This window comes from Neofelis nebulosa, chromosome 4, assembly GCF_028018385.1.
Source record: "Neofelis nebulosa isolate mNeoNeb1 chromosome 4, mNeoNeb1.pri, whole genome shotgun sequence".
NCBI lineage: Eukaryota > Metazoa > Chordata > Mammalia > Carnivora > Felidae > Neofelis > Neofelis nebulosa.
Window position 1 is genome coordinate 36,467,023 of NC_080785.1, and position 15,000 is coordinate 36,482,022.

The following is a 15,000-nucleotide window of genomic DNA, read 5'->3' on the forward strand; positions in this document are numbered from 1 at the left end:
ATTTGTTCTGTCATCTCTATAAAGTTAATGGTTTGGAAAAATGGTCAGCCTTTGGAACCAAAGTTGATATTTAATTGAAAGGAAATGCTTTTTTAATTGTAATCTCTCCCCCCACCCCCGCACCTCTGTAATATCTTTAGTTTTTAAAAAAATACTGCCATGAATGTGAAAGAAGAACCAGGAAGCTAAAATGAGGGTTCATGTTCATCTGCTTGTTAGTAATAAACATTTAGATAAATATTTGAGATGAATAAAAATGTTCCTTTCCATGTGCTATAAAGGAAATCACACTGAAGGGAAGATATGTACATTTTCTCAAAAATTCTTAATTTTGTCAGAAAGAACAACTTGGAGGAATAACATGGTGACTGGGCTAGTTCTATTTCTTAAATGACCACATTTACGAAATAGTAGCAACAGTCCTCTTAATAATCTTAATGATAAGGAATAACACGACACATTGATAAGGATGAATGTATTCAAATGAAGAAATATGAAATTAGCTGGATCAGTTTCACGTCCAATAAAATGGTAGCTCACTACTGTTTTGGTATAATAGTCATGAAAAATTTATTTAAGGCCTTTTCCAAAAGCCATAGCAATACAGGAAGCAAATTTTCTTTTAGTTGGTCAGAAATGAGATAAAGTTTAAAAGAAAATCCTGGTGGAAGTCTTACTGTAATTCTGTTATGAAGTTATTATGATGCCAAGTACTTGTGCCTTGTTGTTAAGGTGCTTTTACTCTATACCCTGTAGTCTACCATTTGTAAACACATCTTTTTGATGTTTCTGCCAACATCCTGGCAACAAAGCAGTGCAATTTCAAATGAGCTAATTAACTTAATTGTTGATGAAGCATGAAACAGTTCATTCACCCTGTTAGCTGCTCCATGACAACATAAGAGTCTGAGCCTGTGAAGTTACTCATCTCCATAAACCTATCTGTAGCTCTCTGTTTAGATCTCTTGTATGGCAGAATTGTGCGTGGAAAATGTTTCATAAAAGATGTGTATTCTTATTTGAAAAGGAACCTCTTAAAATTAAACAAAATTATCACCGTATGAAGAAATTAAGGACACACAAAGTTTTGATTTCAAGCTAGAGAAGCCATAGAATTTATCATACAACTATACAGCCATGGGTGTTTCGCTCTGATCCTGAGGGCAACAAGTAACAAAGGTAGATGAAATACAATTATTTCTGAAAACGTTGGTTCCTATTAAATTTCATCTTTTCATTCTTATTGTTCAATAAATATGTTAAATATCATTATTTAAAGGAAGTAATATCAAGTTTGCGGTTAAAAAAAAAAACCCTGCAAGATATTGGGTTGAAATGTGGATATATTACATGACGCCTCATGTAATTTTACTTAAATTTTTTATTAAAAACTTGAAATGTAAGTGAATCCTGCACACGTTTCCCAATTATTAATGGCACTATTACAGTAGGATTATATTTTTCATTCTTTAAAAAACCCCTATCGAATGACTTGTAAAATATTTTGATGGAAAGGTAAAGATGGACAGTCGCCTTCGTAGCCTGACTTCGGTCATACACTTGTTGGAACACACAGAAAACTCAGAGGGGGCTTATGATGGACCTTTACTTCCCCCTTTCAGCTTTCTCTTGTTTATTTTCAACAGTGCGCTTGAAACTCCCCCAGAACCCACCCCCTTCCCTAAAAAAGGTACAAAACCTACTTTAAAAACTGTCCAAAATCTTCACAAATGCTTTCACAGCCTGGCCATTTGCAAACTCCATGGCCGTACAGAGTGTGAGAAGCCCCAGTCTCCTCGTGTGACGAGCTGTAGCAAAAGAACACGGCGTCAGAGTCATCTCAAAAAGCCATAATCGTTGCAGGCTGCTAGCGCCTGTCAGGTTACGATCAGTGACAAACAGGTCAAAACAGGTCAATTCAGCTCAGAGCAGTCAGAAAAATTTAATCGTTCTATTGAATAGTTCAACTGCCAAGGCTAGATGATGTTCCAATTAGAGGAGAAATAGAGCCAAAGATGACTGTTAATAAAGGATGAAAAACTAAGAGGACTGTATAATATCATATGCTAATCTTGCCATATGACCTTAATGTAACATTTACCTCTAAATAAAAAACATATATATTCACATGTGGTCAAGTGAAATAAACCTGTGTTTTTAAGAAGGTAATAGGACATCCACCATAAGATTTTTGAAATGCGCTTTTTAAAGAAGATATGGACCTTTAGGATCATTTAAATTGTTTAATATTTATGTTTGAGCCATATGTATTTCCACTAGTCACTGCTGATTTTAAAAAATCTACTTTGGAACAGTATTCATTAGCTATATCCTTCTATAATTACCAAAGACTTTTGATAAGTGAGTATTATATCAGATGGAGAGAGCCTAGAAAAATCAACCAACTTCTGCAGTATATAACCATCAAATTATCTCAATTAAAACAATAGCATGAAAGCATTCAGAAGCATACCGTTTTTTAACGATGAAAACTAACAAGAAAAATTTTTCATGATACTCAAATGAAGACCAGAAACACCACCAAACTACAGCATTCTATTTTAAAGTGTACTGTAATTAAATATAGGTTTCTTAAAAAAAAAATCTTTGTGAGAAAGAATTTGTTACAGCTAGGCAGACATTCATATTACATAAGAGAATACTATCAACCCACTACACTCCAATGTGAAGTTTAGAGCAAAATACCATAGGAGCCTGAGTCACTCTGTTAAGAAATCCTACATTTATGCTTCATCCTTTAAAAATATAGTTTTTATGTTAAGCAATATTCTAGCTTACATATTTTACATAAATTGCTTTAAAGGACTTGATTAGATAGAGCTACATGCTTGAAACAGGGGCAGTAAATGGACAAGAGCACCTGGGTTCTCCTTTTATAAAGGCAGTTTTTACACAACTAAAATAAAACAAGAGGTTGAAAATTATCTAACATAACGTACTCAATGTTGGTAACTGAAATCAAGTAATTTTTCCCTATGAATTTTGAGTCAAATTTACTCAGAGTTAGCATCATAAGTTTATTTTTTTATGTAATTGCAACTTCCCTCATGCTCCAATAATAATTAAAAAAAAGGTATACCAGATATTCTGTCTTCTGGTTTATTATGCCTGTAATTGTACCCTCATGTATATGGATTCTCTGATATCTATGGACATGTTCTTAAACATATATTAAGTACACGTTTTTAAACATTTACTAAGGGGGATATGTATGCATCTTTAGTTATTTGAAAGGGGTTCTTAAGTTTAAAAATGGTAAAATGTTCTCATTTCAGCAATCCGGCTCATCAAAACATATTAGCCATAAAAATATGTCAATACAGTAATTCCATATGCACTTATTAAAAAATAACTTTCTTCAGGCCAGTTCCCCACCGAATCCATCAAATCCCTGGTATTTGAGCTACTTTCTGTAATGAAAATAATATATAAGGTAAATAACCTAAAGGTTTTTATTTAATTTGTTTTACACATTATTCCCCTGTTAAGTACAGATCATAATCCTCATTTTTATGAATGGTGGAAGGAGAGGTTGGTGACAGATAAATATAGAACAAATCTCATGAGAGTTACCTGTCCCGCCTTGCACTTAGAACTGAAGACTGTCCATTCACTATGGAATGATGGGTTATTGGTGGTGACGCTTTGGAAGTGGTGGAGGAGGTAGTCGAGGAGGAATTGTTAGTAGTGAGGTCTAGCCCTCCATGTTTAATGCCATTGTCTTCCATACTGTGAACTCCAGTCACTTCTTTCCATAACTGCTGAATCTCAGCAGGACTTAAGCCAGCTACAAAACGAAAGAAAGCCCCACTAATATAACAAGGTAAAGTTCATATAATGAGCTTAGTGTTATTACTGGATTAATGCCAACAACAAAAGTGATGTTACCAGCATAATTAATATACAATAATAATTCACTTTACACCATCAGCACCATAGCCTTTCTCATGAATAATCAGTTATTTGTTAAAGACTACCATTTTGGGAATAGTACTGGGAATAATAGTATTGAAACTACTATCAAGGATTAATGGAAAAAACCAGCAAGTTCTACTTGAAAGTTAAACTATTTAACAGAAGCTTTTACTTATTGCTAGTGTTAAGTTTTTATCAGTAAGGAAATGAAAAAAAAATAGATTTTGAAATGAGATATATCAAAAGAAATGAAAAGAAAAAAAGAAGTAAGGAGGGTAAACAAAAAATTTCTCAGGGAAAAAAATGTCAGGGAAAAACAGTAAACATTCACCTCAGAAAAAGAATACATTTGACAATTAACTTTGACAAAGTTACTTTGCCCTTTCTCAGACAGACAAAATAATTGAGTTTCATTTGGAGGTCCTAAATAAGCCAATGATCTTACCTCCATGGATCAATTAAACAGATAATATGAAAAGCTCATTTTATGGACGATAGAATAAATGAGTACCCATTTTAAACAATGCCCTGTTTCACATCATGGAAATTTACCAGATATATGAAGAATGAAAACAGAAAATCAAGGCATTTTAGCTTTTAACTCTAATTCCGAAATAAGGAATTGAGAGATTACTGTTTACTTATTATAAGTCAAATATATAACAGTACTTATATATGCCAAGTACAATGCCTTCACGGATTCTTTCCATACCTTATGCTCCTTAATCTTCACTAAATCCAATGAGTTCATAACTGTATTTCAATCAGTTCATGGATAACAAAGCAAAGTGAGGGAGAGGTTCAAAAATGTATCCAAGGTCACAAAGCTTCTATGTGGTAAAGCTTTGATTTAAATCCAGGCAGTTTTATTTGAATGCCTTTTTTCTTAAAATATTACATTAAAAATATGAAAACTATTGAATAAAGATATACAGGGGGGAAAGACAGTTGTAACTATGGTTGCTATCACTTATTGACCATCTGCTGTAGTCTGATGCTTTACATTCATAATCTCAATTAACTTCACTTGAAGCTAGGAATCATTCTACTTTACAGATGAGGGCATGGAGGTTTAAAAAGATGAAATATGTTATCAAATCACTATGCTCACAACTAGTGGACAGAATTCAAACTTAACGCACTGTTGCTCCAAAATCTAGGTTCTGCATATGTTACGTGCATCTGCAACGTCTAACACAAGGACGGAAGTACTAATCCAATACCCCCACTCCCACAACCCAGCACACATCTACATCAGATGCTACAGTGATGCCCATCAATCAAGAGGTGTGGGGGAGGGGAGCAGGATCGAACAGGCAGGGGAAACTAGGGGAAGATAACACAACATGATGTCAAGCAGAGTCAGCCTGCTCGCCCCTCCTCCTGCAACTAGGAAAACCATCAATCTAGACATAGTAGTAAGTAGCCCAAAGTGACAGAAGAATTCTCACTGCTCCACACATAACTTCTGGTCAAATTATTCATCACAGTGGTAACCTTAAATTGCTATGCCTATCACAATTTCTTACAGATAGTTTTACTGAAAACTATCATTTTGGTGATTCTGGCTCCTGAAGATTTTAAAACAGCCTAAGACTGAAGAAAAGACTGGATAACTCAGGTTTCCAGTTATTTAAAACTATTTTTTTTCTACATAAAAGAGGATGGCTTAATAAACTAAGGTATTACTCTGGTTATATGGGACATAATTTCTATATAAACATCATTAATTATTGCTTTAACCCAGGATTCTGAAACTTACCTGACTGTAACTTTTTGATTACCTGTCTGTATGAATTAGGTGTCCTAACAGCAAAACCCCATTAACCAATCCTTTTACATAACAGCTTTTACACATCTTCTGCATGCGAGCCCTCACCACCTCACTCTGCCTCTCTGCCCCACCGTCCACTCTTGCCTGGTGTGCAGTTACCCTTTCCTGTCTTCCTGCTTTCCCCTTGCCTTGCTATAATTTACTTCTCGTCATATATCAGCCAAAATCTATCTCTTTAAATGTAAATTAGGCAATGGCATTTTCCAGACGGAGCCTCCAATGGCTTTCCAGAACACTTAGAAAAAAACACAAGAAAAGAAAGGGAACACATAACAACAAAAAACCCTACTATGGCCTGTGAGGTGCTGGCATTTATTATCTGGGTCTTGCCTGCCTCTCTGACCTCATCTATTGCTCACTCTGTACATTTCGTTCTGTTACACTTTCTTCTGCATCTTAAAGGCAGTAAATATTTGCTCCCTTTCCAGCTTTTGCTCTGGCTGTTCCCACAGCACAGGCGATTTTGGTTATAGATCTCCTCATGACTCCCTCACTTCACTCAGATGATTCAAGGCTCACCTCCTCTGAGAGGTCTTAGACCATGCTTTCAACTACTGCCCCTCCCCACCTTGCCTTCTAACGTTCTCTGTCACCTCACTCTGCTTTCTTTTTCCTAAGAGCATTGTCAGTCTCTGAAACTATAATATTTATCTGTTTTACTCGTTATCATCAGTCTCCCTCTTCTGCAATTTAAACTTAAAATGGTAAGAGTAGGGAATTCTTATTTTACTCATCTATCTCCAGTGCCTAGAAGAGTGCCTGGTATGTGTTCAATAAATAGTAGTTGATTTAGTTGATTATAACAGATTCACAGAGTTTTTGTAGGCACTTTGGTTTTCACATGGAAGTTCTGTGGCTCTTGCGGGGCATACTATTTATGAGTACTTGCTATCCTGTAAGGCCAATATCTAAAGAATTATAAACTAGTTGATTCTAAAGATCGAGTGGCTGATAAAATTTTATACCTTGGCTAAAGACTCTTAGATGTTTTTAGAGACTATATCAGTTAGAGATGTTATTAATAATTCAGTTTTTGAATTTTATTAATAATTTAGTTAACCTAAGTATCCACTTACCTTTTAAAAAGCAGACTTCTATTATACTATTCATTTGTATGGAAAATTAGTGGTATCAGCATGATATCACAATGATATGGCAACAAATACTAAGCACATAGATGTTTGATGAATAAATAACCTATTCGCTATCCAAATAATGATTCTTAATTAAACGAGGAAGGAAGTGGTTTTTAAATATTACAGATAAGGGGCAGAGAATAGATGATGTCAAAAAGAGACTCCTGTTAGTAGAAGTGGTTCCCCAAAGTGTCTGCATATTAGACTCACTTGGGGACATTTTAAAATTTCCAATGCCCTGACCACAGCCCAAACCAATTAAATCACAATTTCTGGAGGTAGGACACAGGTATCAGTCTGTTTCTGAAGCTCCACCGATGATTCCAACGTGCAGACAATTTTGGAGGAAAATTTTTAAAAGCAAACTGTCACATTGCGCATGAACAGAGTTTTCACACCTACAATTTACTTAGCTCTTTTCCATGGATACAAAACGATGAATATGAAACAACCAGCCAATCCGTTTTGTACAATTTTGAAAGTTTCGTGAGTTTTGAAGTTTTGAGGTTTGAGAAAATTAACTTATTTTCAGGCAGTAATGTAACACATTCAATACTTCCTAAACTGTGTTCTATGGGACAGTAGTCTTCTGAACACTTCTAATCAGAGATCTAAGAGATCTCTGGTCTCTATCTTGGAGACTCATGATTAATGTTAACATATACATCAGTTCCATGATGTCTAGAAACAAAAGAAACCCTTGAGTCTCTTCTTTAACTCTTTGTTTTACAAATCCATTTGAGGATAAAAAGAAAAAAAAAACACAACAAACTCTTTTTACAATTGCATTAATTTATTTCAGTTTTAAATAACGGGTGTGGGCTTAGGATTCATCAGGTGCTCTCCAGCCCCTCCCATGAACTGCAGGCTGCCTGTTTATAAACTTAAGACTTTTTCCAAAATTAGCTTAGTTCAAAACTAAGCTTCTATTTATGCAGCCCCTTGGAACCCAACTCACTGCTCCAGTAGGTTCCTTTGTCTCTGTTTTGTTAGAAATTTATATGGTACTTCTGATATGCCAGCCACTTTTCTGCATGCTTCAGGTCTAATCTAATACCCCGAGCTACTGTTATTCTCCCTATTTTAGAGATGAGGACACTGAGGAACAGGAAAGTTGAGCAGCTCTAGAGCTAATTCACAGCAAGGCTCCTCACCTTTGTAGGTCATTGCTCACATAACCCTTTTCCAGGACTCCTTCCCTGGCCACCCTGTCTACAAGTTCGACCCCTACCGTTTCTAAGGTTTCTTTATTTTTTCCTATCCTGACTTAAAAAAAGAAAAAAAAAAAAAACAAAACATTCCCATAGCACTTAGCACTATACATTTTACTTAATTTGCAATCTAAGTTCTGTGATGGCAGGGATTTTTGCCTGTCCTCTTGACTGCTTTGTCCCCAGTGCCTCTAGGAGTGCCTACAGTGAGTGAAAGCTCACTGTGTATTACTTGAAAGAGTTGTTCAATGACCAGAACAGTAGCAGTGCATAATCTGGGAATCAGTGGACTAGACCATCACAGAATAATAGTCAATTTAAAATCCCAAGTAAAGATTATTCAGTTTTCTTAGTAACTTATTTCAAGGATACATACATAACAATACTAGCACCAAAAAGTTGTATGATTATGCAATTTTAAAATTCCATGACCACAAAAAGATCAAGAAATGATGATGGATGATGGCTTGGACTGGCTCTTGTTCACTGCCAGTACTACAAATAAGCATCAAAAGGTTTGTTTTTCTAGGAGTTGAATGAATAAGTGGATGAATTCCTAATCAAATTGCATGTAATACCACAGGTAAAGCAATTAAATAATATTCCTTAATCCTAGATTCATAGTTTGTGGAGTATCTATTGGGTGAAAACCGCTGTGCTAAGAATTAATTAAAATTTGGTAATTCATATCTAGATTATACAGTCTTGGAGCACACAAGATTTAAAAATTCCAATATTTTACTTATTGGTAAAAATTACATTAGCAGCTTTTTCACACAAAAATAATGTCTTTTCATTTTTTATGTCTAGTAATTAATTTTTAATATTAAATAATTTTATACATTATGATGTAAAGTAAGTCTACTGTGATTTTTCTAAATTAACTTATTTGATAGTACTCTGCTTATTTTCTAGAGTTACTTATAAGTAAAAGCAATAAAAGCAAATTTTGTAGAAGTGTTTGTATCATTCACATATTTTATTGAACTAATTTGATATTTAGTAATTTGAATTCTTGAACTATTATCATGTAATTTTCACTTTCATCTTAAATTTTACATTAAAAAAAGTAGTATATGCACATGGCCAAAATAACAGAATCATAGAGAAGGTTATACATTGCAAAATCGAATTCCCCGAACCAGACCTGACTTCACGGTTCCTAGTTCTCTCCACAGGCAACCATCATTCTGGCTTCTGGGCTATCCTTCAGAGACCTGTGTTCATTTATAATTTGCCAGACCTAACATATTATGGCTTTATATTTGACTGGGGGCCTACTTTAACCTGTAGGTATAGTGCCCATCTTTAAAATGTATGTTTAATGAGAAGTGTACTGAATACATATTTTGCCCAAAAGCTGAATTACAAGGAGCAAAATAGCTATTTGGCTAAAACTGAGACCAAAGGCAAATATCACCACAAAGAAGGAACTTCTGGGATACCAAAATACAGAGTATATATATATATATATATATATATATATATATATATATACACACACACACACACACACACACACACATATTTATATTTACATAATATTTATATTTACATTTATATATACAATCATACTATGATTTCACTATTAAAATTTTTAGAGGAGGCAGTTTTTAAGTTTGTGATTTATTTTACAAAACAATAATTTCTCAGTTTTCCTCACCATGGAACTTTAATGGGTCAAAGTTGACATTCTGCTTTTGAGTCTTCCCTCAAGATACAAAGAGCTGACAAAAAGAACTTTAAAAAGACTTATGGCCTAAATGGAAATAAATTCATTTTAATGTATGCATGCTGGTATATGAAACAATCGTGTGACAATTAGAATTATGATATAATTTAATATATCATTACTTACATTTCCTCAAAAATGAACACGCCTAATATTTCTCTATGTATTTAACTTGTTGTGAGTTACTTTTTATACATAAAATTAATAGCATTCATAGTTAACTTTGCAAAGTTTTATTCCTGCAATCATAAATGTACATCTAAACTTCAGCTTACTGATGGAGCTTTAGCATGTAAAACCCCAAAGGAGAGTTTCCCCTCCAAGTTACAAATTAAAGACTGACTGGTATTTAAAAGGAAATACTAAGATGGTAACAATAATTCTGCACCACATGCCTTGTCCATATTGCGGTGCTGTTACCCTGATTAGATACAAAGGTGATCTATGCAAGCACATGATTACAGGTTAGGCAAAAAAAATCAAGATGCCAGAAGTGATGCTGAAGTATGCATTTGGCTACTTATTTATTTATTTTAGAAAGACAGCGAGTGGAGGAGAGGGTGCGAGAGACAGAGAGAAAGAGAGAGAGAGAGAGAGAGAGAGAGAGAGAGAGAGAGAGAGAGAGAGAGAGAATCTTAAGAAGGCTCCATGTTGAGCATGCAGCCCAATGTGGGGCTTGATCCCCCACCCTGGAATCATGACCTGAGCCAAACGGAGCAGGATAAAGAGTAGGATGCTCAACTGACTGAGCTTTGACTATTTAGATTTCCATAATCAGAGAATGAGTCAAAGCCAAATACCTGATTTTGACTGAATACTCATCCTAACAACAAACTTCAGCACATTCCTAACTCAGCATAAAGGACATTCTTATACTTTACTTAGAAAGATTTCACTTTATTATTCAACAGTTCTTTCATTCCAAACTCATCTAGTTCTAGAAGGTGTTAGTTCAAAATAGTGCTGGCTAGATATTCTAGCATTTTCTGTTTGGTCTTTCAGATTGGTAACAAAAGTGTTATATTTTAAATAGCTTTTATAAATTTAAAAACATGTAGAAAGTTGGAATGAAATAAAGTTTTTGCCACATATATTTCAGTCTCCACAGTCATAGTAAGTCTGTGAATATATTGTGTATTGGAATACACTGACTTCTATCTCATGTCAAAAACATGAGAAGTGCACGCACAATAATTTCCTATCTTCTAACCTGGAGACAATCGTACTGGGTCATGAAAATGTGTCACTAAATAATTACCAGCTGACATACAAACTGTACTATCTATGGAGTAAATAGCTTCATAATCAGTATTTTATTTGATATTGATTTACAGATCCATCCTTTTTTTATTTGACTTCTGTATACCTACAGTCACTCTGTGTATGATTTTTATTTATTTATTTTTAAATGTTTATTTATTTTTGAGAGAGAGAGAACAGGGGTGGAGCAGAGAGAGAGGGAGACAGTATCTGAAGCAGGCTTCAGCCTCCCAGCTGTCAGTGCGGAGCCCGATGTGGGGCTCGAGCCCATGAACTGTGAGATCATGATCTGAGCCAAAGTCGGATGCTTAACCAACTGAGCCACCCAGGTGTCCCCATATATGCTTTTAGAGATGATAACTTAATTGCCTAATTTACATCAAAATCCAACATTATAGTAATATTCATGGTGACTTTAAATACTTAATATTTAAAATAATTTAAAGTGATATAATATATTATGTCATTTTGTAACATAGAGAAAAATGTTGATGCATCTCCCACTCCTATCAAAATTATTATAATTTTGTTACTTCTGTCTCATTCTCATACACTTATTTTATATATGGTTGAAGAAGTTGGAACTTTAAAAAGTGGCCTGAGGAAGCTGTGTTAAATCATGGGGGTAAATACTTCAAATATGGCATATTTTTAAAGATCATCATTGTGTAGAAATAAATCCTACTTGGTGTTCCTGTGGTTATCATTCATGGCCAATCCATCAGCCAACCAAAAACATGGTGCAAAGTGAACTGGGAAACTGACAATGAAAATATTTAAAATATTTTTATCTGAAATAACCAAGGGTTAAGGCAGGCAGAAATAATTCAAGGCTTCCATTATCTAACAATGACTTATTTTCTTTCTCCCATTCAGTTTTGGGATTCCAGCACCACCCCATGAAGTTCTATTCCTCTGCTGTGGCTGGTTTATCTGACACATTCTGTCTGTGTTTGGCTGATGAGTCTCCGTAGTGGCACTTTTCACACTTAGTCATCGAAGCAGTGAAATACACAATATGACTTGCATGTACTTTGTTTAAAATATAAATATTCTGCTCAAACCCAGATGTGCTTTCAGATTTATTTCATTTTCCTCAATGTTCTCTATCTCGTGTGTGTAATCTCTCATATATTTAATGGAGAGTACAAATAGAGGAAAAGGAAAAAAAATTCTATTTTAAAAAAGCTCAGAAATTAGAGTAAATTTTCATTTGAAAATCATTAAAATCGTTGTATCATAATAAATTTCTTTTTTCAGCAAGATATTTGTATGTTTGCCTTGGAAGAATGTAGTTTAACAAATATATCGCACATAGATTATATTTTACTTCTGTGGACTTCTGAGACTGAGTGTGAGCAAGAGAGGGATAGAGAGAGAGGAGACACAGAATCCGAAGCAGGCTCCAGGCTCGGAGCTGTCAGCAGAGAGCCCGACGCAGGGCCCTAACTCACAGCCCATGACCCGAGCTGAAGTCGGACGCTTAACTGACTGAGCCACCCAGGTGCCCCTCTGTGAGCATCTATTTTAAACTTTCTTGAAATGTTTATTTCAATGGTTTTACTCAAAATCATGGTAGACCTCGCTTCTCTCTATTGAGGAGAATCTTATATCATTAGATCTTAAACACAGATTTTATGTAAATTTTACTGAAAAAAAAAACAATGGTATAAATTTATTGCTTCGGTTTTAGTGTAGTTTCTACCAAAGAAATCCATGTTTATATTGAATTAATTTGTACATACCTTTCTTTTTTTTTTTAAAACCTTATTTCTTCATTGGTCCTCAAATTATATTTATTTTTTCAAAGAACATAGTTAGTGAATAGAACATTCATTGCTATGGTGACACCATGGTTTATTTCAATTCTCTTTGGAATGGTCTAGAAAAGTGGGTTTATGGCCTTGTTTTTCTTCCACTATTTAATCCTTATCTTTTTTGATTTCCTAGGAGTGATTCAATCAGGTGAATCAGAAGATCTGAAATCAAGGGAAAGAGGGAATTCTAGGGAAAACATGCCACTGTGATAGTAACTTGATAAAAAAAAGTGAAAAACACTTACTGTAATGTTTTATTTTATTTTACCTTATTTTATTTTACTTTTAAAGTTTATTTATTTTGACAGGGAGAAAGATTGAGAGATAGAGAGAGAGAGAGAGAGAGAGAGACAGAATGAGAGGTGGGGAAGGGCATAGAGGGGGTGGGAGAGAGAATCCCAAGTAGACTCCAGTGCAGAGCCTGATGTGGGGCTCAAACTCACGAACTATGATCATGACCTGAGTCAAAATCAAGAGTTGGACGTTCAACAGACTGAGCCACCCAGGTGCCCCTGCAATATTTTAAGTTTCATGTGCCAGAAACAAGATTGTGTGTGTTTTAAAGATATTTTTTTATTTGCCTAATTTTATTTTTTTCTATTTAATTGTTCTTGATTTTATTCAGAATATCCTATTGAGTCAGAAAGATGAACATAAAATACTGCAATGTGAGCCCCTTTGTAACAAATATAATTAGTCCATTTGGATTAAAGTTTGTTCTAACAAAATCCAAATGCAAATTAGAATATGCTTTTATGAAGTTTAATGATACATGACTTTTGCCTATACCAATAATTTTAGCACACAAGGAGTCATTTTGTTTACTATCATTGCTTTAAACTAAGAATGCTTTCCGTTTCCCAAAAGTTGAGTCAAATGATGAATATATACAATTGTATGATTTATAGTGTTGTATTATGGTACTATCTTATTGTATTATCAAAGTACATGCAAAGTTTTCTTATCCGAAAAATAAGGGGTGCCTGAGTGGCTCAGTTGGTTGAGCATCTGACTTTGGCTCAGGTCATGATCTGGCATTCATGGGTTTGAGCCCTACATAAGGCTCTGTGCTGACAGCTCGGAGCCTGGAGCCTGCTTTGGATTCTGTGTCTCCATCTCTCTGTGCCCCTCCCCTGCCTGTGCTCTGTCTCTCTCTGTTTCTAAATAAAATAAAATAAAATAAAATAAAATAAAATAAAATAAAATAAAATAAAATGGAAGAAAAATGAATAAGAATACAATTGGCAGCTTTTTGAAGCTGTAATTTACAATACATGCACAGGCAATATTATTTTAGAGAAAATAAGGTCAATATGCTCCCACGATTTAGATGGGATTCTACAAAGCATAGCTTGGAATGGAATATTCTCTATAGGAATACATAAAGGCTCCTTTTTATACTTAAGAGTGCTAGCATGAAGATTAGGAACTTTTAGGAACTTCTATATTTTTATTGATTTATTTTTATTTTAGAGAGAGAAGAGTACGCAGGGAGGGGAAAGGGAGAGAGGGAAAGAGAGAATCCCAAGCAGGCTCCACACTTAGCATGTAGCTCAACACAGGGCTTGATCCCACAACTCTGGGAACATGACCTGAGCCAAAATCAAGAGCCTGGTCTTCAACTTGCTGCGCCAGACAGGCACCCCCTATCTTTTTTTTTTTTTTTTTTTTAATCAGTTTTCTACCCAAACTCCTATCAGCTCACCTTTGTTAAATGGAATGTTGTTAGCCTTCCCACTGATCCAACTCCCTGCAGGTAGGTCTTCAGTGTACATTCGATAGTGCCTAAACTGTGTTGCCCTTATAAATTATTTTCTGCTCTAAGACCAATAAGGACGCACTTAATATCTAACAAAACACTTGGAAGCAGTTTTACTACACACCTGAACTCAGTGTGTAGTAAAATCTCTGAGCCTCAAGAAAACGGGCCACGCAGCCATGTTAACGATCATGTTTTAACAATAAACCTGAAGGTCATAAAAACAAAATTTCTCGAGGTATAAGGCAGACAGGGCATGAAATGGTAGAAAGTGCCACACGAGGAGTGAAGTGTGCACACTTTGTGTGTACCTTG

General features: G+C 34.9%; 1 protein-coding gene across 12 annotated transcripts in view; it reads right to left on the reverse strand.

Moving 5' to 3' along the window:
- FOXP2 (forkhead box P2) overlaps positions 1-15,000 on the reverse strand; it is a 568,827-nt gene that overhangs the window by 48,676 nt on the left and 505,151 nt on the right. For all 12 annotated transcript variants that reach the window (XM_058724538.1, XM_058724535.1, XM_058724536.1 and 9 more), the window contains 3 exons: positions 14,997-15,000; positions 3,595-3,808; positions 1,704-1,808 (listed from right to left, as the gene is read on the reverse strand). The exon at positions 14,997-15,000 is cut by the window's right edge and continues 165 nt beyond it. In XM_058724538.1, the coding sequence (XP_058580521.1) occupies positions 1,704-1,808; positions 3,595-3,808; positions 14,997-15,000 (323 nt within the window). The remainder of the gene's footprint in view (positions 1-1,703; positions 1,809-3,594; positions 3,809-14,996) is intronic.